This window comes from Adelges cooleyi, unplaced genomic scaffold (assembly GCF_023614345.1).
Source record: "Adelges cooleyi isolate 19-005CV unplaced genomic scaffold, UGA_ACOO_1.1 ACOO_flye_CR_arks_rails_tigmint_CR_PRNA_381, whole genome shotgun sequence".
NCBI lineage: Eukaryota > Metazoa > Arthropoda > Insecta > Hemiptera > Adelgidae > Adelges > Adelges cooleyi.
In genome coordinates, this window is record NW_026096058.1 from 107,847 (window position 1) to 134,794 (window position 26,948).

At 30.5% G+C, this 26,948-nt stretch overlaps 5 protein-coding genes across 11 annotated transcripts; 1 reads left to right on the top strand and 4 right to left on the bottom strand.

Moving 5' to 3' along the window:
* Positions 1 to 403: 403 nt before the first annotated feature.
* On the top strand, positions 404 to 3,543 carry LOC126841335 (CAAX prenyl protease 2). Of its 4 annotated transcripts, none has more exons than XM_050577749.1 (8): positions 404 to 661; positions 1,534 to 1,670; positions 1,749 to 1,848; positions 1,909 to 2,050; positions 2,115 to 2,282; positions 2,353 to 2,421; positions 2,890 to 3,217; positions 3,336 to 3,540. In XM_050577749.1, exons 2-7 carry the CDS (start codon positions 1,555 to 1,557, stop codon positions 3,183 to 3,185), a joined length of 891 nt encoding a protein of 296 aa, XP_050433706.1. In that variant the 5' UTR covers positions 404 to 661; positions 1,534 to 1,554; the 3' UTR covers positions 3,186 to 3,217; positions 3,336 to 3,540. The 4 variants fall into 4 exon arrangements, with proteins under 4 accessions (XP_050433706.1, XP_050433707.1, XP_050433704.1 ...); XM_050577750.1 differs by having other exon boundaries at positions 2,890 to 3,204; positions 3,336 to 3,539; XM_050577747.1 differs by having other exon boundaries at positions 2,890 to 3,543.
* Positions 3,544 to 3,848: 305 nt separating this feature from the next.
* LOC126841337 (egl nine homolog 1) lies at positions 3,849 to 6,955 on the bottom strand. Of its 2 annotated transcripts, XM_050577753.1 has the most exons (6): positions 6,732 to 6,955; positions 6,081 to 6,508; positions 5,713 to 5,832; positions 4,812 to 4,951; positions 4,199 to 4,284; positions 3,850 to 4,123 (listed from the first exon to the last, which is right to left on the bottom strand). In XM_050577753.1, exons 2-6 carry the CDS (start codon positions 6,435 to 6,437, stop codon positions 4,092 to 4,094), a joined length of 735 nt encoding a protein of 244 aa, XP_050433710.1. In that variant the 5' UTR covers positions 6,438 to 6,508; positions 6,732 to 6,955; the 3' UTR covers positions 3,850 to 4,091. The 2 variants fall into 2 exon arrangements, with proteins under 2 accessions (XP_050433708.1, XP_050433710.1); XM_050577751.1 differs by lacking the exon at positions 6,732 to 6,955 and having other exon boundaries at positions 3,849 to 4,123; positions 6,081 to 6,462.
* A 3,944-nt stretch (positions 6,956 to 10,899) lies between these two features.
* Positions 10,900 to 15,800, bottom strand: LOC126841334 (stromelysin-3-like). Of its 2 annotated transcripts, XM_050577745.1 has the most exons (10): positions 15,339 to 15,800; positions 14,113 to 14,245; positions 13,747 to 13,854; positions 13,530 to 13,684; positions 12,862 to 13,012; positions 12,626 to 12,774; positions 12,398 to 12,560; positions 12,056 to 12,331; positions 11,754 to 11,926; positions 10,902 to 11,591 (listed from the first exon to the last, which is right to left on the bottom strand). In XM_050577745.1, the coding sequence occupies exons 1-10, from the start codon at positions 15,435 to 15,437 to the stop codon at positions 11,508 to 11,510; spliced, it is 1,491 nt and encodes a 496-aa protein (XP_050433702.1). In that variant the 5' UTR covers positions 15,438 to 15,800; the 3' UTR covers positions 10,902 to 11,507. The 2 variants fall into 2 exon arrangements, with proteins under 2 accessions (XP_050433703.1, XP_050433702.1); XM_050577746.1 differs by lacking the exon at positions 14,113 to 14,245 and having other exon boundaries at positions 10,900 to 11,591; positions 15,339 to 15,444.
* A 1,582-nt stretch (positions 15,801 to 17,382) lies between these two features.
* On the bottom strand, positions 17,383 to 21,470 carry LOC126841365 (phenoloxidase-activating enzyme-like). 2 transcript variants are annotated; one of them, XM_050577802.1, is made up of 7 exons: positions 21,287 to 21,470; positions 19,459 to 20,229; positions 19,035 to 19,182; positions 18,790 to 18,956; positions 18,614 to 18,715; positions 17,836 to 17,984; positions 17,383 to 17,547 (listed from the first exon to the last, which is right to left on the bottom strand). In XM_050577802.1, exons 1-7 carry the CDS (start codon positions 21,345 to 21,347, stop codon positions 17,383 to 17,385), a joined length of 1,563 nt encoding a protein of 520 aa, XP_050433759.1. In that variant the 5' UTR covers positions 21,348 to 21,470. The 2 variants fall into 2 exon arrangements, with proteins under 2 accessions (XP_050433759.1, XP_050433760.1); XM_050577803.1 differs by having other exon boundaries at positions 17,406 to 17,476.
* A 1,229-nt stretch (positions 21,471 to 22,699) lies between these two features.
* On the bottom strand, positions 22,700 to 26,392 carry LOC126841381 (hatching enzyme-like). Its single transcript, XM_050577830.1, has 10 exons — positions 26,059 to 26,392; positions 25,697 to 25,826; positions 25,299 to 25,397; positions 24,956 to 25,110; positions 24,645 to 24,795; positions 24,295 to 24,443; positions 24,073 to 24,225; positions 23,722 to 24,006; positions 23,485 to 23,660; positions 22,700 to 22,856 (listed from the first exon to the last, which is right to left on the bottom strand). Exons 1-8 carry the CDS (start codon positions 26,161 to 26,163, stop codon positions 23,914 to 23,916), a joined length of 1,035 nt encoding a protein of 344 aa, XP_050433787.1. The 5' UTR covers positions 26,164 to 26,392; the 3' UTR covers positions 22,700 to 22,856; positions 23,485 to 23,660; positions 23,722 to 23,913.
* Between the last annotated feature and the right edge of the window lie 556 nt (positions 26,393 to 26,948).

Here is a 26,948-nt window from a genome sequence, read left to right on the forward strand (position 1 = left end):
CCTAACTATCGAATTTTTCGATAGTTGTTCTTCGATAATGTCGAGTCAGGTGGGAGCAAGAGTGATAGTGGGAACTGGAAATGGATTTTTATGGGCAACCACATAGAACAAACGTCGGGTTGACGAATGTGCTCTTTATTAAACAGATCACAGATGTTACTTGGGCTACGGCGACAATTTACCAACTGTACTAAACTATAATATTATAATATACACATAATTCATAAATATTATATTTAGTATTAGTTTTTATCCTGGTAAATTGTACGATATATTTATTTTTGTTTTAAACTTATCAGCCAGTAGCGGTACACACAACTGATAACAGTGTAGAGTGATAACAAATATATGATAATATGATAATAATAATAATAATAATATTTAATTTAATTTATTCTTTTTTTATTGAGTTGTTTCTAGTATATTTTGTTGTGTTTGTGTATAGTATTATTATGTTTCCATTACATTTATTTCAGTATAATATCGGTCTTATTATTAGTGAAATGTTGCTATAGGATTATTTTAAATTGTGTAGCCTTTTTTTTTTTAGTATAGGTTAGTAAATATAAACAAAATCATTATTTGTCTTGCAAAGCACTGAATTTAAATTACTTTCCGAACTACTAATAGAAAAATAAATAATTTTTAAATATGTATCCAGGTATAATTCTAAACTTTAATTTAAATCTTAATAAAATGTAGCTAAGGTAGTTTTTACAAGGATATGGTTTTTTTTGTCTTTACCTACTTTATCTTCTAAACCGCTGAATCGATTGTTTCATGTAGCAAGTGTCAGAAATCATACCTCAAAATTACTATATTATAACTATAATTTAAAAAGTCCACCTCTTTCCTTTAAATTGTGAAAAAAAATACACATTTTTCAATTTAAAATTATGGGGTACTATAGCATTTTAAAAGATGGTTGAACTAGTTTCAAATTTGTATGAAATATTCATTTGAGAAACTGTTACAAAATTATATTGTCAAACCAAAAAAAAAACCCTTTCTGCCAACATTTTTCTTTATTTCACTTTTTTAGGTGTAGTTCTGAAAATTAGACTGAAGGTGTTTCAGTGGATTTATAGGTATTTCAAGGTTTATCTTTAGTGAGACTATAACATGTACAATTTTCACAAAAATCTGTAGTTCAGCTTTTTTTTATTCCCCCCCCCCTCAAGAAAATAGGGGGAAATTTACACTTTGACCGTTGTAAATTTCTTGGTGGCTATGGGAAAGTGAAACAACAGTCAATGGTCTCAAAAAAATATTTTTTTTGTTATATTGTTTATTTTCCTACTATAGCTACAACGGTAACAAATTATTAAGAAAGACAGATGATAAACTTTAATTGTATGTAAAGAAATTTTAATATTTTAATAAGTAGCATACTATGTATAAATATTTGTTTTTATTTTACAAAATGGATTTAGGGACATAACATGATTTTATGGTTATACTTATACTTCAATTTAAACATGTTATATTTGTAAAATTTTATAATAAATTATTAAAATAAATGTATTATCTTAGGAAATTAAAAGAAAATGTAACATGAATACAAATAATATAAACTACCATTGTCCGTATCCAAAATGTGTTTTGGAGAGTTTTTCATTGTCTGTGATTTACGTTTCTAGTTTATATGTATGGAATTCTCAACTCGCAAGGTGATATAATAAATAGCATAACTGTTCAGTTAATTTTTACTTATTTGTTTTGTAAATATCATTAATATTTTTTTTAAGAGATCATCCAACGACTATAAAAAAACGATTTCTCAGCGTCTTGTTCATGTTGATAATCTCGCCAACGTACACATGGTATTTCATTCATGACAAAACTCAAGTAATGTCTATAAATGATAAATAAATGATTGCATAGTTAATCTTGTGATTTTTAATTTAGGTTCCAATTTGGTATTGGCTGGGCTTGAAATGGGAAGGGCTGTTTGTATCGGCAGCTGCTTCACTTTTATTAACAAGCGTTTTGTTCTTAGGTTCTATTTGTTTGATTTTCTGTAAAGATTTTCATTATCAAGATGTACTCAGTAAGCGAGACAAAATGAGAATGTGTAGTAAAAATTATTTTCAATATTATATTTTTTATTTTAGGTATCGAAAGAATGAAGTCTAATTTTACCGATTTAATATGGTTAAGAAACTACATAGTAGCGCCCATATCAGAAGAGTTCACGTTTAGAGCTTGTATAATACCGCTATTACTGCAATGTTTTTCACCTTTAACAACTATACTGATTTGTCCTATATTTTTTGGAGCTGGTAAAATTATTATTTGTGTAACATAATATTAGATATTTATTTCATAGTGTGATATTATCTTTATTGATAGCTCATTTCAACCAATGGCTAGAGCGAATGCGTGCCGGTATACCGTGTCTTGAAGCATTTGTCATGTCAGGTATTTAAAAAAAAAATCTATTTCATAATAGTAATGATAAACAGTGGTCTAGTCGTAGGTCAATCGCCAGTGCTTGGAAATGTTTAAACTACAAAAAAAAACCCCTTTTGAGCTTCACTCTTCTCATTCTCATAAAATTTTAATTTTATCGAAATGCCTTTTTAACATTTCAAAAATATTTTTCGCGAGTTCAAATAATGTTTTATAAATTATATTAATATTGTCCTTTTTGCTAGTCTACATTTGCAAGTATATTTTGTTAATGGATTATTCTCATAAATATATAAGAAATGTACGTGTTAATTTTTTGTAATACATCAATGCACCAATTTCAATGAAAAAAATAATGCATATGGGCTTATTTTATTAGTGAACGTTCTAAACACTGTCGTCTTACGACTACACCAATGATAAGGATAAATTACTAAGGGTAAATTTTTTGGTGTAATGACAATATGATTTGTTAAGTGTTCCAGTTTATGTATACGACAATATTCGGAGCGTATTCAGCGTTATTATTTATATCCACTGGCAACATCATCGCACCAATATTGGCTCACAAATTCTGTAATCACATGGGATTTCCAGATTTTCGAGAGATGATTCAATTCCCCGAGCCTAAGCGCAGCATTTTACTGATCGTCTCGATGACTGGATTGATTTTGTGGGGTTTCCTCATAGTTTATGCTACCGAACCATGGATTTATTCCAATCACATGGATTGGTCCGAAATGAACAACTGTAACGAGACTAATTCACTTTAACAATCAACTCAAATATCATGTATACAAATTTTGTAAATATAAAATTTGTTTATTTACATTCACACAAAATGTTAGCCATGACATTTTGGCAAAATTTTAACATTATAATTACATTGTTTAAAAAATATCTTACTATACATATTTTTTTAGAACAAATAAGACTGGAATATAAGACGTAACTTATCAAGGGTTGTAAATATATTTTTCAAGAATATAATTAAGTCAAAATGGTTTCTCGCATTAAAAAAAAGAAATTATTAAATGCAGAGATAATAAATTATTAATATTTTAAAAAAAACCTAACACGTAATTTATATTGTATAACAAAAAAAAAAAAAATTAGATCAAATTTCTTGTACATTTTATGTTTTAATGTGGTAAAATATTACATTATATGTTCTCACATAATATACTGAAAATTAACATGAAACTAAATATGTGTTACTCTGAAAAATTTTAATTTGTCTTTTAGACTGTAATTTGATGTCGAACAATATAATAACCGTAATATGAGATTATATTGTAGTAATTAAAACGCTATTGTAGTAATTAACAATAATTGTTTTCTTTTGTAAAATTACATATTTACAGTTTAAAAAAAGCGCAATCGTTTCCAATTATACTTTAATTAAAAAAAAAAAAAGGAAATTGTAAATATATACCACAACTGACTTTAAAAAAAAAATATATATATATAATATATACATACACATTATATAAAAAGAACTATCTAAAATCAATATTATTTAGGAATTAACTTGGCTGAATCACATATTATTAAAATATTAATCCTATGTTAATATATGATTCCTACAAGCAGCAGACCTTTGAGGTGTAATAAATACGCTTAAACAAGATCGATACAGAGTTTCAAGAGTTCAATTGATGATATATTTGTTGGTATTCTCAGGATTGTGATGAATGCACATTTAAATTGCCTGAAAAGAATTATATTCACTTAATATAATTTTGTTTTTATAATATCAAAAGGGGGAAAAATCATCAATAATTACCTATACTCGATTGACTTGGATTACGGAATCCCCTTCCTGCTTCTTCTTTCTCGTTACCGTCGAAATACCAAAGCGTTATTGCGTACCTACAAGAACCCAAATTTTTTTTTTATTAGTAAAGATTCTAAAATATATTTATTATATTATTCATACATGTTTTTTCAACAGACAAAAATAAGTACGCAAACCGCATAAAAAAAATAAAAGTTTTGCGACGCTAGCTAAAGCTAAGACTTGTGATTTTTTCAAACAAAATATTTCCTAACAAGGTTTACCCAAAACTTACTTTTACTAGTAAAAAAACCATCTTTGTAAAATAAATATCGCTCAGTCTCTTTCATATGCATACACATATAACCACACTTAATATACAGCCTCCCTCTACTCCTGTTATTAATATTTTTTATAAGACGTCATCTTCAATAATTTTACATATTGTTGTCGATTCCAAAATTTTGAATTTGGTATTTCTAAATTCAATTTTTTATGAAAACAATTAAAAATATTGCTCAGCCTTTTTCACGTTTAGCCAGCCAGGACGGTACTATATTTTATGAATTCATTTGTTAGTTCTTCTGAGATAATAATAAAAAACACTATGATTCATTGTTACCTAGTTTTAAAGGCTGGCTGCACTTCATGAGGATTCCTCCGGTCTGACCAGAAAAATAATATACGATCAAAGAGCGGCTCAATATCGGCAACTTGATCACTCCAACCCTCTGGAAATATCCTCAATAAACCTCCATTTTCCTGAAATCGATTATTACTATTATTATTTTTTTCAAACATGAAATAAATATACCTATTTACGAATATATATATTATCTTTTTTGTAAAGATGCACTATTTAGTTGTGTAAAAATTGAATTAAGAGTATGAGTGTTTGAGGATATATTGTTAACTCTTTATAATTGGTTTTATTGGGTACATATATTTGAAAATTGAAGGGGTCAGTGGATAAAGGTGTTAACTGACATTTTTGAAATTGTTCAGGAACGCCACTTTTGTAACTAAATATTACACAAAAGCTATGGAACTTTTGTACATTCAATAGATGAAATAACTTGTAAGAGGAAAAATATCGGTCTAGAGATCCTCTATACTATACTATTACACTATAACCCTTTTATTCATGCAATAAAATGCATTTTCGAAAAAATGTTAGTTAACACCTTTATCCACTGACCCCTTCAATTATCAATGACATTAGTTTATATAACCGTATAAAAGAGTGTATTAAAAAACCTTGAACTAAGACTTGGAATAAGAATCAGCATAACGATAAGAAAGCAATTAAATATTTATTATGTCAGAAATAAAAAAAAACATTATGATATTATCGGAGGAGAAAATTGAACTTAGAGTTGACTTAATAATCAATCTATTAATATTTATCATTAAAATAATTTTCAGTAATATGAACTATACATTGTACTTTTATTATATGAGTATAATTATTTGTGCATTTTGACAATCTGAAAATAATAATATAATTTTATTTATACACTCACTTTAATATCCCAGTCTTTATTTAAGTAATATATTGCTGTAATACAACGTCCATCTCTGTTTGGGTTGTCTACGTGTTTTACATAATGAGACCCATGTCCCGGATAACATGCAACCATAGCCTACAAAATAATAATGGTTTACCGTTTAATTTTTTATTTATTAATGTGAAATATTAGTACACTATTTTTTACCAAATCTAACTTTGGTTGATAAACAAAAACATTTTTATAATGTTTTTTCCAATAAATTAAAACCAGTTAATGTAAAAAACAAAAATTTCAAGCGTGTAACACGAAGAAATGTTTAGTTTCCCAAGTATATAATATTTATAAAATGCAAAAAAACATAACTGAAAAATTACACTTACTTTGGTCCTACCGTTGATAGTATAATTTCCTAACTTGCCATTATCGCTCATTTGATTCGATCCCATAACTACGGCGTCCACATCGCTGATTAACTGTCCGATATTTTTGCAACAGTCCTCACGTCCATCGACCCATATTATTTGGTCGCCTCGTATTGTTTTCAGATTATTGTTGGCTTTGTTTCGAACCAACTGGCCGTCTTTGAACACTCCCATGTTGTACAAATTCAATACTTCGTCCAATACAGTCATGCCGCGCTCGTAGCCCAGAAAATTGTCCAAAACACACACTCCGTACAGATCCATGTCGCGAATGATGTTGCGACACAGGTCGACATAGTCGCTGCGCTGAGACATTAGAACATTGGTGACTCAATGGTTTCGGCTCGGGATTTTATTCCTGTCGGTTCCCATCATAGAACCATTTTCTAAAATCACAAAAACAAGATACTATTATACATTATTGAAAATTTAAAAATAAATAAAGTTATGGTCAATATTTATACATTTAAATCGGTGCAATAATACTAGTTATTACAGGTCGGGGTTACAAACGCTGCATATTATTTTCTTTTATGTTATATTTTATTATGGAATTTTCTTCAAACGAAAACAAGTTAAAAACTAATACAATAACGTGCGTTTTTTTACCTCGAGACGAATGAAATTTCTGTATGGCGAGAATGACACTCGATTCGTCGTAAATGTTGATGGTTCGACCTAAATGAAAGAGAAAACATTGATCACTCGCGTACACGGCAATGGTACATACCGATGTAGCTGTGGTAAATATAATATTGGATAGGCAAACCGCAACACTCAACAGCAGGATTGCTATTTACTGCACGTACGCACTAAAGAAAAAAAATGATTAATGATATAGGTACTGAATAATATTTAACATTAAATTATTATCTGGTGGCAAAAAATTAAGAAGGGGAAAACGGGCGGCGGATGTACGCGGTAACTTGGTAACGGTTACAATGCTATTATCATAATCGATAACATTATCGCTTAGACTGATAAGAAAATCAGATGTCCGCTCTGTGATAAGAGCAAGCGAATGGAAAAGCGATTGTTTCCACGATTTATCAATGATTTATCTTAAATCGTGATTATTTCCCAGGTGGATTTATAAAAACGCAACATAATATAACAGTGGCTATTCCGTCAATAATAAGTAATAACACAGAATAAAACAATAATAATCACTGTCCCTCATTGTCAAAACATTATCATTGAGTATATTATATTGTATAGAGCACGGCTTTAGAAGATAAGGTCCGTTAAGTCCATCGTTATCAGTTGCCCGCTTAAGAAGGCAAAAACATATACGGAATACACATATTTAAGCACTGCACTGTACATAGACCTAAGGTGGAGTTATATTTAATTCACCTTGCATAGACCCATAAAGAAATAGACTCACAGTAGAGAGAGCCGATGGTCGATACCGTTAAAGAGTGGAGGGATTTGTTAGGTATCCCATGGAAGAAATAATATCATAGAAGAACTCCAATATGATAATATCTGATAACGAAATTTTCACATTAAAAATTTGTAATTCATTTTTATTTAAATATTTAAATTTACATTTTTTCCATAATGGTGTATCAATGCATAATTCGTTCTTTTAAAATGAGATCAGATAAATTAAGTGTAAGTCAACCTAAAAATCGAATAAGATCTCATTTAACTAAAAAACAATCCATTTCAAAAAATGCGTGAATAGATCAATACACGCTGGCAAACCGAAAAATAATATTTGTATGAACAAGTGTTGTCGAATGAATTCGAAAAATAAAATTATTGACTTAGGCTTTATTTACACTTTAACACAATGAAAATTTTAGCGACCGCATAACGCTATATAACGAGTATATAGGTTAGTATTAGTTAAACCATATCATCCAAAAGACTTGTACTTTACTATAGTATAATTGAAAATAAAAAATAAAAAAACAACAATAATCGCCAGTATTTTTGCATTTTTGTTATGTTGATTTGCTATAACATCAAAAATAAAAACAATTGAATCGGCAGGTAACCGCTAGGTAAGAATTTATTTTGAAATACGTTTTTATTTATAAATTAATATTGTTTATATATTTTCCGGTAGATAGCAGTTGTACAATACATATACAAATAAAATTCCTTACGCTAAATTCTAAAATGTTTTTTAGTAATAAAAAGTTTCTCAAATATAATACATGATTTTGTAAAAAATACACTTACAACTTTGTTGACATTTATTTGTACAAATGAGATGGTTCTATTAATTTGTAGTCATAATAATACATTTTTCGACAATATAATACAAATTACCTATATTTAATAGCTGCGTCATTCTGAAATTAAGTTTATTTCATTTTGGAGCAAAATTATCTTTGAACAATTCATAGATTATTTCGAAACTGTCCCAAGTTACATTTTGGTTTTTAAAGAGTTTAACAAAAATTATTATTATCAGTTGTTAAACCAATATTTAAATTTGGCTTATTTTTCAGTTACTTTTTTTATAATTATATAAATATATATCTTATTTTTAGATTACTCCTATACGATTTTTCGTTCAAACATCTAATGAACACTATATATATACGCAACGTAAATCATTTGAAAACATAAAAAAAAACATCCAGTTAATATTAAACACGCAGACGTGGAAATTCTGTCAACACGTGTTTGAAACAGTATTTAAAAATACCAATTAAAATGAAAAAGCCGGGATAAATTAGAGAAAAAAGCTCAAGACACCGAATGTAGTTTTGGTGTAGTTGCAAAATCAAACATACTGTACTTGAACAACTTATTTGATAAGTTAAAAAGCGGAGAGCTTTTCATTCATATACCGAAGAAACTGTAAAAAATCTTGAAGAGCAAGCCAAAATTATACTGCAAATGGCTTTGGATATATTTTTTGAAAATTGTTGTCATGGTGACTAAACGATTAAAATTTGATCCATGAATTGACTCATTCGAATGATGACCAACTGCAAACCGGTACTTCGGATTTCATCGGAAATTGTATGGCTGAAAAATACCTCCATAAGAGTGCAATGAAATCTAACTTTGTTTCGAAAAACCGAGCATATACAATATGTTCACCGATCTACTCGCTTCCGGATGGGATTTAAACGGCCGTGTTTTTGAATTTGTACATCTAAAATCATTTTGGGATGACGATAGACAATTGTTGTTCAGGCAAATAACAGAAGCCAATGTCGATTGCAGTAAGGCGAAACAGTGACATGAAGTTATCGATGGTAGTTTTAATTGTTACCTATCGTATTAGTGGTTACATAAGGTAGTAGTATATAGTTGGGTAAGGATCATCCTCTCTTATCAGTCATCCTCGAGGATCACTGATAAGAGAGGATGATCCTTACCCAACTATATACTACTTAAGGTTACATAGGTAGTCATTACCCTGGTTAGTGGTTACACTGCATATTTATGAAAAACAATAATTATCCATACTTGACGAACAGACGCTAACACGCATTAAAGGTCTTAATATGTTTAACGTTATCCAAGAAACATTAAATTTAACGGTGTTCAAACATGAATTTCTTGTGGTTAATATAATATCAGAACTGGAGTTGACAAAAATAAGTGACATCGACGACATAAAATACATTTTAGCAAGAGCGAGGACAAAGGCCAATGAGATCCTGACCGGTTTAAACGATGCATACACAAACGAAATCGATTGGCTCAGTTTCAACGATAACGAAGACCAACTGTCTACCAACGATTTGATAATAAGAATCATCAAGGTTTTCGAAGACTATTTAAACGACTTAAAAGGCTGCTGCTGACCGTAAATGGTCGGCTGCTCAATACATGTATGAATTGTAAATTAAGAATACAATGTTCATAAATCAAGTTGTATAGAAATAAAAAAAAATGTATATCAGAAAGAATTGCAATTTTTAATGATGTGTTGTTCCGAATAACTTGTCCCTATAATGTTATGTTACCGTTTTTATAACTCTATAACATATTGTGTACGTTATTTATTACACTCAGCCCGAGATAACATGGAAATTCTATTTTATGGTTTAAATGGAAGAAGGGCTTTTTAGCCATATCGCCGCCTGTTATCACTACCGCCACCACCACCACCACCTGTTATCACCGATAAGGGAGTGTTATCAATGATGTGGTGTTGGTGATAACAGGTGGTGGTGATGGTGGCGGTAGTGATAACAGGTGACGATACGGCCAAAAAGCCCTACTACTGGAATAATCCATGTTCAAGATAACGATAATATTATGGTATCTTTCTAAAACTTATCAAAAAAGCCAAACAAATCATCATATTAGTTGGATTGGATAAGAATTGAGCGTACGGTAGATAACGTTTTTAATTACACAATTTATCTTAAATAATGATGCATTTTTCTGACCTTGGGTCCTAAAACTGCGCACATAAAAGTAAAATATAGACAAGTAGAAGGGTCGTTAAAAAAAGTACAGAATACTGCGTCACACATAATACCTTAGAAGATACGGAAAATTATAAATTTTAAACATTATAAATGGTTTATTTAGGGTTTAGCGTTGGGTATAGACAATCAATGTTATCAGGTATCCCACAATAAAAAAATGTCGTTTACTTTTAAAACCATAATAATCTGATGGTCATTTTATTATTTTTTTGTCTAATAAATTTAAAATGTCATTTTTTGTAAATCGTAGTATTTTCCCAGATTCGCCTCGGTGTAATATATGTATATGAAGTATTTTACGCCAAATCGTACTTTTTTTGTTAATTATTGTAATTTATTAACATGTCATGGATAAAATTATTAAATTGATATATTCGAATTGGGGTAAAAAAAAAAACAAGAAAGCTAATATTTTATAAGCAAGGTCGTGTACAAGATTTGCCTAACCAAAATGCCGTCTTACTGTGTAGTTATTATCACAAGGAAAATTAATATTTGCCGTTATGTGTATTCGCAGACAATACAAAAACAAAAAATAAGATCAACTAGAAATGCATAATAAATTGTTCAAATCATTTATTTATATGTTAAATTAGTCAGTATTCTCGAACTGGCTAGAAGCATCACTACTGGGTTTAATAGTTTGCAATTTGGATTTATTAGTATAATAACATGTTGTATAGTATTCTAAGGCATAGCCCAGCATTACAAATTTTGTAATATTTTTATAAATATAATACAAACTTATTTAACTTTTTTTTAGTTTTTCAACGAACATTTCAACTTTTAACGTGGATTTCATGCTTTTTTTGTGTGAAAGACTATTAAATAGTTCGCATAATTTATAAATCCATGGTATTGTGGTTTTGTCACATCTACAGTACAGTTTAGTGGTTATTCATATGAGTAGTATAATAATATGATCTCATAAGTCATAACTTAAATTTTCATTTCCAATTTTATTCCGTGCGTTTTAGAATGTTGTGGTTTTTGGCTTACAGTTGAACCAAATTGTTTCAATTTTTCTACGAACCGTTGGAGCCGAGAAAGTATCAATCTGGAAAAAGTTCAACGGTTTAAAAATAGTTTTATTTCAGTTACGAGTTGCTATTAAGTTAACATTGTTGACTAACTCTGTCGCAATAATAACTTAAGGTCATTAAAAAAATGTATCCAAATACTTATACAAAAATTAATTGTACACCTCATATAAACTTACCAAAGACGAGTTATCATTGAACGTGTAGTAATAGTTGTCTTTGAAGACATAAGTCAAGTTTTGAGTAGTGCGTAGAGCAGCATCAATACTTTCTGGTATACCTTTCCAATCACTTGTAGACTTAGAGTGCGCAGTGAGATTTTTTGTTAAGTCATACATCCAGTATTTTGCTCCTAATAAAATATTGCGTTTAACAAATTAAATATATGAACTTTTTAAACCTAATTTTTCTGATTTTAAAACGTTCAAATCTTGGCACCGTAGGGTGGTAGGTATACTAAAAAACAATGACTCGTACATACCTTTGAAAAATAATATTTTATTGTCTCTCCATACCATAGCAGCATTTATATTATTAGGAATACCAGCGAATCCACTTGCAATGTCTCTAGGATATCTTTTGCCAGGAGTGGTTCCAGTAAATTTCCAATAGTTTGAACCCTTAAAAAAGTAGGTCTGACCGTTATTGTGTGTAAAAGCAGCATCTATATGCCCCGGTAGACCAATCCATTGTTCGGTGATTAATTTCGGGTATCCCAGTTCTGTACTTTTATTTATCAGTTTCCAATGATAGTCGCCTGAAAAATAAAAATAAATACTTCAATCAATTTCATACGTTAACGCAGCGAATTTATTTTAAATACCTTTGAGTACAAACGTGTGTCCTTCGGACGAACGAAAGACAGTGTCTAATTTAGAGTTCTCGCATAAGTCGGGTTCCTCGGTATAATTAATTTCACTATTGGTTTGTCGTTTTGTCCGGACTTTGTCATTCCTTCTCAAAAAGTTGTTTTCACCGTACAGCTCCTAATTATGTCGAAACAGTAGATGTTATTATTTTAGACAATTAACTTGTTCTTATAATGGGTAACCTGGATGCCTTCGATATCATCATTTTTCAACTTATAATTCGGATTGTAGCCCGGATAAACTGGTCTCATCACGGCAAATTTTACTTTAGTATGATCGAGTCCCAACATATGGCCGAACTCGTGGAGCGCTACTTGATACAAATTCGTCCCTTACAACAAAATGATGAAAATTAAAAAAATAAACATTAGTGTTAACAATTAGTATTACAGTGTACAATCGAGTCTGTTAAGTTTACCTCTCTTAGTACCAGTAGTCCAAGTTTCCGAGTCGTCGAAATGAACGTTACTCCGGTTAGGTGTAAGTGTGTGGGCAAAAACGCCCAACACCCCGTCGAACGGACTAATGTCACCGTGATAGTTTGCTTGGAACGCTATATTTATTTGCACCTGTTATGACATAATAACGATAATCCTTGAGATAAAGACAATGGATAAACCGAAAAAGACGTGGCAGGTAGAGAAAAATTTGGTCGGACGAGGAGAAAACAAGTGACAGGTGTTTTTTTTATGTGACAAAAAAAGTGTCGTTAAAAAAAAAAGGAAAAGATAAATTTTACACAACTGCAGTGCCAAACCGGCTGTTTGAAAATAGACATGACATGCTGTGCACGTGAGTTGATAATCCTTTCAAACTATTTCCTAAAGAACTTGCTTATGTTTTTAGTTTTGCCCAATTTGTTACCATTTAATGGGTTGATTTAATTTATAAAATATTAACTTTTAATTTTACTTTAGCCTAAAGCATTTTTTAAAAGTGTCATGAAAAAAAAACCCATAATTTTCAATTGGGCCCTTGTTCTAATAAGTGTTTCAATTGAACCATTGTATTTTTTGGTTTCCATAGAATACAACAATACAGTTTTTAACATAGAAGTACATTTTACTATTATATGTATTCACTTACAGGACCACTACTTGTCTGAATAAACTGAAGTGGTGTCACTTCGGACCATTGATCAAATGCTCTTTTGATTTCTGCATCCGTTTGTGATTTATTAAGTTCTTTCGTTGGGTATCTCGATATCTTGTACTTTAAATTGTTTGTCCTCCATCCGTCCACTATAATATTAAATCTATCTTTTATATTAAGTAGTGATTTATTGAAATTTAATGTACTTTACATAATCGTACGAATCTCTTAGGCCTGCCTTCCTTGGCTCTATAGAATTTGTCGTGACAGCCGCATCTTTGTGCGTTCATAACTCTTAGTGTATCTTCATCCAAAATCCCTGGAAAATTATTCTGTTCTTAATCAATACTTAAATCTAAGTCCTGAATTTTTTGACAAGTTAAATTTATCATTAGGTATTTTTAAATTTAAACTGTCAAATTGCTGTTACCAAGCTTACCAAGTTCAATTATTAAAATATCTTTATTGTATAATTTAGTATTTTTAAATTAGGTTACATCTCAACTACTGTAATTATTTGGTTCGTTTTAAATGTTAACTTTTTTAAAAAATATGTTGTTAATATTTTTCAATTTACCAGTTGGATTTACATCAACAAATAATTGAAACTCTATCAGCGCATCGCTAAACATTTGCATCGTCAAACTATGTACCATCTTAGGGTTGTTCGGCAATTCTCCATTCAAGTAACCGAACGATGCTAAATAAACCTACAAAAAAAAACGATAATCTTATTTACTATAACTCTACGAATTTAGCTTACTGTAAAATATATATATATTTTTTTTATTAAGGCTTTGACAGCTAGGTCATTAGCCATGTTTTTATTGGTTAGCTTTTATAGGTATTGTCAATTATTGTTGTTAAGAATTGATAACTTATATTTTTGTAGTTAAAGTCTTCTAACAGTAACCGTTATGGAATTATATTTCTATTACATGATAGAATCAACTACAGATTATCTCGGTATTTAAATACAGGGTAGAGTAGTTAGGGAGGGAGGGGAGGTTAATTTTTGTAAAATGATGAGGGATAATGTAAATATAATTTAACCAAGCTAAGTACCATAATATAATAAATCGTTTAATTTTGCCTTTTTGTGCCTACATTTAACCCAATTTTTTTATACAGTTAACACACCTGATTTAAAATGTCCTGACCCTTTTGGGCAATAAGTCAAAATATCTTGCAGTATAAAGTAGATACGTCTTATTTGTTTTGTTTTCAATAACCGGTTGGTGAAACATACTAAGATTGTATTAATTTGTTAGGTATATTCATTGATTATTTAAAATGTAAATATTCATTACGGTACTAAGGCGGGAAATAAGGCTCGGCCATTAGAACTGTTGCCAAATGACTAAGGCCAAATAAAGATTTATTTAGATTATTTTCTGTGGTTTTAGAATAGTTTACCGATATTAAGTTTTACACGGATAGTGTAAACACATTTCGTCATATCCGCACCATATAATTAATATTAATGATAAGTTTATACATTATTCTAAAACAGTAACAACATTAATTGTTATTTGTACGATAAAACGTCTACTCTGTTCTATTATTTAACTAAATAATGTAGTAAACAAGAATGTTATCATAAAGATCAAATGTCTAGTTGTTGGTATATTATTTTTAATGTTTTATGAGCTAATGTGTTGAGCTTACATGACAAGTCAATTGATGAAAATAATATTGATAGGCCTTCAGTACGTTTGCCGCAGAAAATAATAAAAGTAAGGAATAAAATGTTTGGCCTTAGAGCTAAATTAAACGTACTATGGATATTATTATTATACTGACCATTGCTCGTCTGTGGCTTTTGATTTCAGTGAAGGCATATCCTGTGCGGCAAGACAAAACCACCAGACCAAATATAAAACTGAATTGGGAAGTTCCCATGGCGTGTATATTAATTATTTGATGTTAAATTTTGAGTTTAATCAAATTGACGGTTCATGTTTAGGATATTTTATCAAGGCGTCTTCTGACATTACTAAAATGTTTTATGAAATCCAAGAAACTTAAATATTATATTCAATCGACTTTCAATGCCGCGTAGTGCAACTTGTTATGTATGGAATGGAATGATACATCCGATTGCATGGAAAATGGTGTACAAACGTCAAAGCATTTATCAGCATCATTGAGAAAAAAATATATACATTTTTTTGTAAGCTTCAAAAGAAAAACAGAAAACTTAATCGCCGTATTGTCGAGTAAAAAAGCACGGATACACATTAAACGGCAAAGCAGCGTGTACAATACAAGGACATCCGACGATTACTAAGGTAACCATCACTTATTTGGCGTTTACTGCAATTAGAAGGCGCCGGTTGGGTTTTTATTCGGTGCCTCCACTACAACAAAAAAAAAAAAACCCAGTAGTGTTCTTCTAGTTAAAGATATGTGATTTATTCTTAAAACTAATTATAGAAAAAAAACTGTACTCACGAAATATACGAGCTCTTAAAAAATACATTTAAAACTGCTAGTTTTAATACATAAATTATATTCACGTGTGTCAGTCATTATAAAATATCATATTTTCTGATGTATGAAATTATACCATCCGAGACTATATTTCGAGTATTTACCCAACAATAACCCATTATTATCTTATTTACCTACCTAAAATTATAATAATTGTGCTCAAACCTTCTACGGAATTCCGGGCTTGGACATATAATACTCGCAAATAGGTATCTATAAACTAGTTTTGTGGGGTTTTCAAATAGTATATAACTATTATGATTATAATGTTTGGGAAATTTACATTTAGGAATTTATACATTTGTGTTATTATTTCTGTCAAAAACATATTGTTTTGATATTATCAAAATAATTTAAACAAATATTATAAAATATAATCATTTTCAAGAAAATATTTTAAAATTATTTATGTTTGCAGTGCGTGGAATTAAAATACCGCCATAATGGAGTTCAATGTTCCTTATAGTGGTCATGTTCTTTTTTTTTAAAACTTATTGAGGTTGGGAAATATATCTTATAATAAATAATGTACTAAATTGTATTTTATAAATATTTCTTTTCTTTTATTGTTGATGTTGATTTTTGTAGGTATTTAAATAAAATAATCAATAAACAAATATGATGATATGTATAAATAGCTAATTAGGACCGTTCAACATTTCAAATATTAGTTTCACGTTTTTTTTTCATTAGCTTAATTAAAGAAATTGCATTTAGTCTAATTGTTAAGAACTAGTTTTTATTTTAAATTATATAACGTTTCACCTTATTATGGGCGTTTTGTATATTTTGGCACAACTATGTTAATACTATTCCAAAAATGCATAGCTGAATACCTATAACTCGAAATTTGAGTTAGAAGTTTGTACTGAATAATTTCCAATCATCATTGTTGTTGTAGTAGTTACTTAATTAAACCATTAGTCTAAAACTATTATTTGATCTTATTTTAGTATGATAATTATCAACTTACTAAAATTTTTTTAAAAAATGATAGAAATTGTATTAATTTAAATAGTTGATTGCTTTAATTTTAAAACTGGTTATCGACTATCCATAATACCTATAATAGTTTACTATTCATTTTAACTATATTAACTATATATTTTAACAATTAAATTGAAAAAAATTATCCAACAACACTATTCTTTAAAAAATTTAAATAATACATTTTTTAAAATTGTATTTGATAAGCATTGTACAATTGACAATTTCACTAAAACTAATAGTTCATGGAAAAAAAATGACTAGAGATCATTTAAATAATTATTTTATTTATTTAACAATTAATTAAAATTAATACAATTTAAACAAAAATTAAAAACTCAATTAAAACAGTATAATTTCGATTGTATTATCGGCCGTTGTACATTTTTTGGTTAATCCAGTCTCCAAAATGTGATACTCTTGTGAACACATTAGGGTATCCGGTTTCAGCACATTTCAAACTATAGGAAGTGAAACCGAGTAAATACCATTGTTTGCTTGACAGCAACATCATTGCATTTCCAGAACCACTCTGATTAAATGAGTGAAAAACAAAAGGTAAGTATTAAAAAAAATACAAAAATAATTTTAATGCCCAAAAAATGGTCAAGACTGTACAAGAAACATAATTTCAAAAACGATGCGAAGCTGAGAAGATATTGTTTTTTTTTTTTTTAGTTAAATTAAAATATACATTATTGGTTAACTATGATATAACTAAAAGTTAAAATTACTATCCAAATTACACATCTTATAACATATAGAACAATTAATACGTTTGTTCTTGACCATTGTTTCGACACAATTTTTGTTTTTTTACCAGACAAGAATCGTTTCCTCCAGCTAAATATCCAGCACAAAAAACGCTTTTATCAATAACGACTGATTCATTTTTTAATATACTTTCACAGATCGCAACATCAATAATTGGAGCGTATACTTCTATCATTGCTGTATTTGATATCTGACCTACATATAATAGTAATATTACAATTTTTAAAAACTGTTTAGACATTTAGTGTTTTAACAAATCTAAAAATAGTTTTTGGTTCTGCAAGGATGTGTTTTTGTATCTGATTGAGCTGTAACTGTTTTAAAATTAAACCAACGTTTCATTCAATATGACAAGGTTTCGTATTTAGTTAGTTACTGACTTTTAAGTTTAAATTATGTCCTGATATAATTTCGCGAGAAGTTTAAAATTTTGTAAAATTACCGAATACGTCACATCAAAAATATAATTATGTGTATTTTTTTGGAGGTCATTTTAGAAGTTAAGTCGTAAAATTAGACTGGTGTTAGGCTTCGTAAAGAACTGTGGGATAAGAGCACAATGGAGTTGAACCGGGCGGCTTTTACTTGTTATCTCTTCTGAAAAAAGTAGTTTTTCAAATCGGTGACAATACTACATCCTGTGCGTTTTCTATCATACTGTCTTCTTTATTTTAATCCTAACGGGCCTTGGGGACTAAGGTTGCCTGCCCGCAAAGTGGAGATTTTTCTTAACCGTTTAAAATAATTTCCGGACAGGTGAGTTAGTCTAGTCTGTCGCTGGAATACATACTGTCTTTTGTTATATATTATATTTTTTTGTTTACGTGAAGGCGTCGAGTCCCATCCAACAATGGTCGGCGTGTACTTGACGTATGTATTCGACTTCGTAACGGGTGAAATCGGTAAACAAATGGGTTTTATGCCGTCTACAAAACAAACATTACGTCACGCATCATCGTTATCTCTAATTATTATGTTGTTTTAATATTTTGTGAAATACCTTTGAACGTAATAGGAGTTTCGAGTTTCAGCAATGCAATGTCGTTTGTATAGTTTTCAATATTGAACGACTCGTGTACAATTATCTTGGCGATTGACACGTCTTGCGGCGAAGCACCGTCAGACACGTTACGGTCTAAATTCAAGTCACCCAAACGAACGACCGACCTAATAAACGCAGGCAAATTTTCAATTCTTACGGTTTCATATTTGTATACCGCTTGTAAATTACACAAATCGACTTACAGTTTATTTTCTCCAGGCGTCTTAGCACAATGTGCTGCTGTTAGTACATAGTTTTCGGCTATCAGCGAACCGGTGCACAACCACCGAAGCGGATTGTTCGGTTTTGAAACGATTTTGTATCCTAAGGCAGCCAACCACGGCCAATCATCTATAAATTCAACTCGTACAGGTTTTTTAGCACTTGTTCGTTCACATCAGCTATAGGTCAGTGGCGTATTTATAAGGGGGGGGGGGAGGGATATGGAGGAAAGATCCCCCATCGTCCTTTTTCGAATAGTCAAAAACAGTTACACTCAACTTAACTACAAAACAAATAGTTCAAGGGAGGGGATCTGTCCCCCCTACCCCAAATAAATACGGCACTGGCCTGTATAGTAAGTACAGGTATAGTATATAATATATATATATATATATATTGTTTAACCTAGGCTAGGTATTTCTCTACCGACGGCTCGATCCCGAACGATTGTTGTTCGGCCACATAAGTTATCCAGCGGCGGCGCTTTAGGTTCCACCGTTGGCGCAACGCCCGGGTTATCCGTTTTGTTCGGTCCAAGTACTTTGTCGCTTGGCGTGGATACCGCGACTGGTTGTGGGGTGGTCGACGTGAAGGGTGTTTTGGAGCTCGTGGTAAACCCGAAAATGTATTTGGTGGCGTTTATGTTTTCCACGCAGTTGCTCGGTGCATAATAAGTGTCGTTATGGTTTCCCTGGTCGTCGGCGAAAGAGGGACAATACACTTTGGCGTATCTTTGGTCGTAGCCGCATATCAAGTTTACAATGTAAGATTTGACAAAGGCGTTTCCCCGGTACTTTTTCAGAAGTCCTCGGACGGACGGACAAAATTGAATTAAGACGCAAGGGCACAACATCGGTTTTGACGTCTGGGTGGTTGCAGTTGTCGAAACAGCCCACGAACCGCGCCACAGTGCTGGACCCTTAGTCGTGGTCGAGGTTGAATCGTTTTGAAAAGTAACTTTTGTTTGCCCGAATTCGTTTCTCTTGTTCGCAGAAACAGGGCTAGCATCAACCGGACAACATACTTTTGGGTGTAGTCCGTTAAAGCCACAAATTGAAGTTTGAAGGAAAGCGATTACCGACGGGCTTTGTTTTTCGTTTTCTAAAAGGCCTCGTAGCGAAGGGCAGTTTTGTATGTTTATGCAATCGCCAGTTTTTCCAGTGTTCAATACACATTCTAAGATATAAGAACAATACATTCAATTTATTATGACTTTTTAAAAATACCATGCATCAATTTAAAATGTTTGAATTCCTGTAAATAATTAAAATATACCATGTATTCTACATGACGTTTCAAACATACTTTTACATCTGTACCTTAAGTTTAATGGGTCAATCTGTCGTTTTGTAACTTTTGGCAAATGGGCTTGAAAGTTTGAATTTTCCACTACAAGAATTTTATGAAAAAACTATTTTTTTAAGTTTAGTCCTAAAATTATAGTTTTTTGCATACAATGTAGTGTTTAAGTTTACACGTTTAGTGACTTTGCAACTACTTAATTTTTAGTAACAACGCTACACAATTTTGTTTTAAATATAAATATTAAAAGCGTTTACTCTACTGAATTTAGATTTTAGAGCTTCCAAGTGAATTAATAAATAATATGTGGTTTTAAATTTGTCTCTAAACGTCAAAGAGAGTACAAAAAATTAAATAATACAATTTATGGTAGACGATTAAACGTAATAGTAAGATTAGATTTTATATGTATTTGTTTGTTTTTTATTATATTTTAGTATACTATTGAGAATTTTACATAGTTGGGAGCAAGTTTTTTTAATGTAAATCTGGATTTTTGTGTAGGTAAACAAAGTTTAGCAGCAAATATGAGACACATTTTATAGTAAGATTACATTGATATTATTTCTTATAGATAATGTGAATAAACGCGTTTAACGGCCTTTATTTTATATTTTATACTGAAAAGAAAAATCAAATTTGTCTGCAAAAAACGATTGCAACTAGAACGTTATTGTAAAAGTTGTTATCATTTGATATAATAATATAATTATCACTATTTAAAATGTTTTATAAAGAACAAGCGAACCAAACATTTTCGGAAATAAAATATATATATTTATACAATAATTATTGTTTTCTATAGTTAAATAATAATATCCATCTGTAAAATTAACAAATTATTATCATTAAAACTAATCTATCAATCTATATTATCTCTACTAAGGTTATCAATACCTGTGACAATATAAAAATAAGTTAAGGTACTCACTATCAGTAGTCTGAGTCGATACTGCTCTTATCACCAATATAACATATAAAGTTTTGTCCATGTTTAATCTAAAGTAATAAAACCATTGTAGTCGATAAATTAAAAAAAAATACCGGTTGAAGCTAGCTTTTAGATTGGATAATATATATTATTTTAAGATTAAATTTTTTTTTCATACTGCTGCTTCGTGTTCCATTAGTAACTACAGCCCACGGCGAATGGTTTGGACAACATTTTCATGGTCATTGCGAACTTATCATTCATAGAATGACGTTGCTTTGAAACTATTAACATGTTCTGGCGGGGAGAATGAACGTTCTTTATTCTGGCGCGTTAAATTATTGGAAATGCGTTGAGCTTATGATAAAACAGGAAATTGTTTACCTACATAACTATCACTTTTCTAATGATTCCAAAATATAATCCATTTGGACGTTTAGGCTTTGCTATTCATATGCATTGCCGTTGATCTTAGAACATACAGATAAGCGGTGATGTACACAAAAACGGTGACCGATTTTATGTGGGATTCCCGCTGGCAACGGAGGTACCCTCTTTGTAGTTACCATCCGCTCGTCTATAAACTATGACGAGGGTACCTCCGTTGCCAGCGGTAATCCCACATAAAATCAGTCGCCGTTTTTGTGTATATCATCAAGCTTATCGGTATATTTTAAAATCAATGGTATTGTTAACATTTAAAAGTAATCCCAATTGAAATCTTTTGTAACTATATAATTATTACTAGAATAATTACACTGTACGACACGGTTTTAGAACAAGAACCAGAATACATAATTTTCTTTGGATTCTGGCATTGGAATTCTTCAAAAACGTCCATTTTATTTTTTAATTGTCTTCGAAAAATAAACAAGTCACTATATTAATTCTGAATTTAGCGGAGAACAAAAAATCTATATTCGTTTTAAAATATTATTCAAACATAATTAGTTTGAATGTCTAAATATGTAGTGAGTATGTATTAGGGCTATCGTTAATCTACTAACGGCGCCGTAAGGGTAAATGCAAGTTTGATAAAACAAAAATAAATTTGACTGAAAGAATATAGAAGTCAGTGTCAATATGGAAACCGCCTTATAAGCTACACTTAATGATTACCTGGTGAGATAATATGAATTGTGACAATTTTGCATAACTTGGTTAAGGTGTAGTGCAGAAACTTTCTGCGATTTTGCCAGCGATTAAAAATGTATATTGTTTACTAAACTTATTATACATAATATGATTAATATTTTTTATTTGATTAATTTGTGTAAAAAAAAAATTTGAGTTATAAAATTAATGATATTATAATTTTGAAAATGACTTAACAAAAGAAGTCGTGCATTTTTCTATAGTAAACAAGAATGATTACATGCATAATTATTACATACTATTAAAATTAATCTCAATTCTTTTAAAATTTAAATGTGTTTAAACAATATATTTTTTTAAGAATAATATATATTTATATATATTGTTTTCAATAATCGTTATTTGCATCTTTTGGTCCACATCCAAACCAATAATTTGCGATTTTTTTGGGCGTTGGTGGACTTTCGTTAAAGGACTGTACAAAAAAAAAATCAATAAAAAATCAATTGTTATAATATTTAATACAATTAACAAATTTTACAGTTCTTTTTCATTAAATAAATCAGCGTAATAACTTAAACATACAAAGCCGCAAAAAATATTAGGTAATCGTTAACCCAGCTAAGAATTTATTTTTATTTTTTCGCGGCCACTTATGAAAATTGTATCTCATAGCAGTTGAACCGCTAAATACAGAAAGAGCACATGTCTAGATTTTGAAATTTTTTCAGAAAAGACAAAAACTTAATAAATTATTTTTTGAAAAATATTTAATTACACGTTTCATGTAATTAAAGAATAGAGCATTAGACAATACACATACTTATTTCGATAATTATTTAAAAAATGATTATAAAACTCTAGGCACTTTAAGGGTTTTGAGATCGAGGACCTATGCCGTTTATGCATCAAATTACTATACATTGTCTTTGAAAAATAGTAGAAACTTGTACATAATGTCTAATGCTATATTATTTAATAGCATGACATTTTTTATTTTTTAGAAATATTTAGGTTTATTTCTTGAGAATTAAAAATCTGGACATGTGCCCTCTTTGTACTTAACGATTCGGTTATTATGGTCGACTCGAGCGGATACTTACACCAAATGAAAAGTCGCTGAATTGGTAAAAATCATGGCCTTTAAAGACATATATACGTTGGTTCGTATGCGCTAGAGTGGCATCCAGATCGCCGAGAACACCCAACAACTGATCAATGCGTTTTGGGTACGACACGGGCGGTGTTGCCGACACATTGTAAATCCAATAATCCGGTCCTGAGACAAAAATGACGTACGTCAAACGCATGCGTTAATATTTATTATGTTTTTACCGGACCTTTGAAGAAGTATATTAAATGTTCATTGTTTTCCCACGGCAGAGCCGCATCGATATCGTTCGGTATACCGGCAAATCCGTTCTTGATCAACTTCGGGTAACCGTCGAGCATGGCCGTGCCGCTGTATTTCCAGTAATGCGAATCCTTGAAGAAATATGTATTGCCGTTGCCTTTGTGTGTGAACGCAGCGTCTATTGACTTGGGCAGACCCGGCCAGGTCTGATTGACGAACTTCGGGTGACCGTGTAGGATTCGTTTTGGCGATAAACTCCAATAGTAGTTACCTTTGCGAGAAATTTGGCTTGTAAAAATCAAATCACACCGCTGTACGCATTAGTTTTTGCGTTTACCTTTGAACACGAACGTTTCGTTTGATAGCGAATTGAATATAGTGTCGATTCTAGGATTCGAGCATAAGTATACACTGTTCGCACCGTTAGTATTGAAATTCGATCGTCGTCGTCGTCGTTGTCTTCTAACTCGACCCTCGGTCCGTACATTTCCTAAAATGTCAACGTGAATGACAACTGTGAATTTCCCATTCTACAAACGGACGGGGAAAACCCATTAACCTGTACTCCCAGAATGTCGTCGTTATGAAGCTCAACGTTTGGATTGTAAGATTTGTAAAACGGTCTCATCACCGCATTGGCGTCCAAAGAATGGTCGAGGCCTAGCACGTGACCAATTACATGAAGTGCTACTTGGAATAAGTTGATTCCTGTTTCAAAGTGTCTCGATTACGTTTGTGTTTGTTCTCACTTTCATACTTATATATGATCGATTTTATTTAACTATATATACTCGATCCCGTATAAAAGCGGTAATACGCGTTTTGGTTTTTGCGCAGTACCGTTTTTGTACGGGATAGAGTATAATATTATAGTATAATAGATTGTGGAGTGTGCAATCAATTATTTACCTTTTCTAATACCAACGGTCCAAATTTCCGCATCGTCAAAATGAACTGAACCACGACTGGGCGATAGATTATGTACAATAACTCCTGATGGCCCATCGAATGGTATGAAATCACCGTGTTCGCCATTTGCAAATAATATTTCAATTCGGACCTATTTATAATGAGAATTGAATATTATTCACAGATTAATTAAAATCATTACAATAATTCCCCTAAACCTAAAGCAATAATTTTCTAAAAAAAAAAAAATCATCTTTGTTAGATGAAAATGTATAAATATATAGTATTAATAAATTGTCGATGAACTTAACCAGGCCAGCGTCTCTTTCGTGAAAAACTATTGGCATGACTTCGGACCATACGTCAAAGGCTTTCCGGAATTCCAAATCTGTTTGTTCTTTGCTTAATTGCTTGGAAGGATACTTTGATATTTTGTACGTCAAGTTGTCTACTCTCCAAGTTTCTACTAACAATATACGATAACAATAGGCGTTTGTATTAACACTGTACATTACGAAGGGCATTTAAGTAAAAATAAGTTAGTACTTTAATGAGTAAACCTTCGAAAAAAAAAATCCTATAACCTGTAATGACATTTGACGGTTAAGTCGTTTTATTAATAACTATTTTTTAATAGGATTTTCAATTACTTACACAAATGTCCGTATCTCTTCGGTCTGGTTCTATAGAATCGGTCCAGACATCCACATCTAGGGGTATTCATTAGCTCAAGTGTTTCTTGATCCAATACACCTTCGAAAATACAAAATTATTAGTAATAAAAATAGCTACATTTCTGGTTAAGTAGATATATTGTCCGGTGTTTCATTTTATTCTATAATAAAAGTTTAAATTATTATTCGTTATTGTTATATTGACCGGTTGATCTTTCCTTTAGCACGTTTGTTCTATTTCTGACCAGTTGATGAATAAATTATTATATTTGTGTTAATTTTTCCAGATTTATTTGCTGTCATTTAATATATTACTTTAGACCATGTACCATGTTCGTATATACATAATGTTACATGCTTGTAAGCATGTAAACTTACCAGTTTCACTTATGCCAGCAAACGATTGAAAATCCAACAAGGCGTTTCTCAACGATTCTTTTTCCAACAAGTGGATACTATTTGGATCCAATGTTATTGGACTATAATAACCGAACTGAGTTAGATATTTCTGTAATAATCAAAATTTTAATTTTAAGCAGAACTGTAATTTTATTTCAAATAATAATATATTATGTTTTAAAAATTCGGCATTGTTTAAGACTTAAATTACTCTTAACATTGCAATATTTTATTATACAGTACTTAAAAAAAAAAATTGCTATTTTCCAATGAATGTACATATTAATGTAATAGGTATTTTTGTACAATAAACTTATTAAAAAAGCACTTAGAATACTGACTATTGCTTGAGTGGAGTTTTTTATTTCGACGGCAGCGTGTCCTAGTCCGTTGAAGAGTAACAATGCGCTGCTCAATATCAGTACACAGTTTTTATTGGCACACATTGTAATCAATATTAAGAACACTCAACACGGTTCTTATAAGTAGTATTGTGTAATTATTGTAATTTAAATAAAGTAAATTTATACTATTATTTTTACTTTATAATCGATTAGTTTTTATATAGTTACTTGAACTTCTCAGCAGAACTTGGTAAAAAAATATAATGTAAATGTAATATATATAATATAAAAATGCGTTGGAGCTCACTGCTTAATTTTTGCGCATAATCCATGTACGTCCTTGTAGGTACGGTTTAAAACCTACAACTATTTAAATCGAAGACACGATGCCAGTTACAGACCATCGCAAGGTCTGCCAAACAAATGTATTAATTACTCTCCTAACCAATTATATTATAAGCGGTACCCAACATAAACAACAAGTTATACACAATCAACATAAAGACGGATAACATAAAATATAGAGTAAAAACGTACGCTTAAAAATAATTAGATTTAAACAAATCAACATTAAGAAACATAATATTAATTTCAAACAAGCTATAAAATAAAAATTACTACCCACAAAAACCGGGAAAATTTATTCATATTACATGTAATGATTTTTATTTTAAAGTATTTATTTTTTGAGGATCAACTAGAATCTAGATAACAATTTTTAACAGTTTGTATGCTTTATACTGCATGTTAACGTTTAAAAAAAAACAATAAGAAAATCCACTTGTTTTGTGTATTTTCAGTGTACAAACTGACAATTTCTCTTCGAGCAACTTAAATATTATTAAAATGTTTGGGAATCAATATGACCATTTACCAAAAAAAATTCC

Excerpts from the sequence above, each read along its gene's own strand:
- LOC126841335 (XM_050577747.1), top strand. The coding sequence starts at position 1,555 with ATGAATACAAATAATATAAACTACCATTGTCCGTATCCAAAATGTGTT. Across the intron at positions 1,849-1,908 it reads TCATTCATGACAAAACTCAA|GTTCCAATTTGGTATTGGCT; the intron begins GTAATGTCTATA and ends TTTTTAATTTAG. Across the intron at positions 2,422-2,889 it reads TGAAGCATTTGTCATGTCAG|TGTTCCAGTTTATGTATACG; the intron begins GTATTTAAAAAA and ends TGATTTGTTAAG.
- LOC126841337 (XM_050577751.1), bottom strand. The coding sequence starts at position 6,437 with ATGTCTCAGCGCAGCGACTATGTCGACCTGTGTCGCAACATCATTCGC. Across the intron at positions 4,952-5,712 it reads ATAAAGACTGGGATATTAAA|GAAAATGGAGGTTTATTGAG; the intron begins GTGAGTGTATAA and ends AATCGATTTCAG. Across the intron at positions 4,285-4,811 it reads CAGCCAGCCTTTAAAACTAG|GTACGCAATAACGCTTTGGT; the intron begins GTAACAATGAAT and ends GGGTTCTTGTAG.
- LOC126841334 (XM_050577745.1), bottom strand. The coding sequence starts at position 15,437 with ATGGGAACTTCCCAATTCAGTTTTATATTTGGTCTGGTGGTTTTGTCT. Across the intron at positions 13,855-14,112 it reads TGTTGATGTAAATCCAACTG|GGATTTTGGATGAAGATACA; the intron begins GTAAATTGAAAA and ends ATAATTTTCCAG. Across the intron at positions 12,561-12,625 it reads ATGATATCGAAGGCATCCAG|GAGCTGTACGGTGAAAACAA; the intron begins GTTACCCATTAT and ends CGACATAATTAG.
- LOC126841365 (XM_050577802.1), bottom strand. The coding sequence starts at position 21,347 with ATGGACAAAACTTTATATGTTATATTGGTGATAAGAGCAGTATCGACT. Across the intron at positions 18,957-19,034 it reads ACGCCTGGAGAAAATAAACT|GTCGGTCGTTCGTTTGGGTG; the intron begins GTAAGTCGATTT and ends TGCGTTTATTAG. Across the intron at positions 17,985-18,613 it reads ATGGGACTCGACGCCTTCAC|GTCAGATATCAAATACAGCA; the intron begins GTAAACAAAAAA and ends TATTATATGTAG.
- LOC126841381 (XM_050577830.1), bottom strand. The coding sequence starts at position 26,163 with ATGTGTGCCAATAAAAACTGTGTACTGATATTGAGCAGCGCATTGTTA. Across the intron at positions 25,111-25,298 it reads GAAGAGATACGGACATTTGT|TAGAAACTTGGAGAGTAGAC; the intron begins GTAAGTAATTGA and ends GTATATTGTTAG. Across the intron at positions 24,444-24,644 it reads GACCGTTGGTATTAGAAAAG|GAATCAACTTATTCCAAGTA; the intron begins GTAAATAATTGA and ends ACTTTGAAACAG.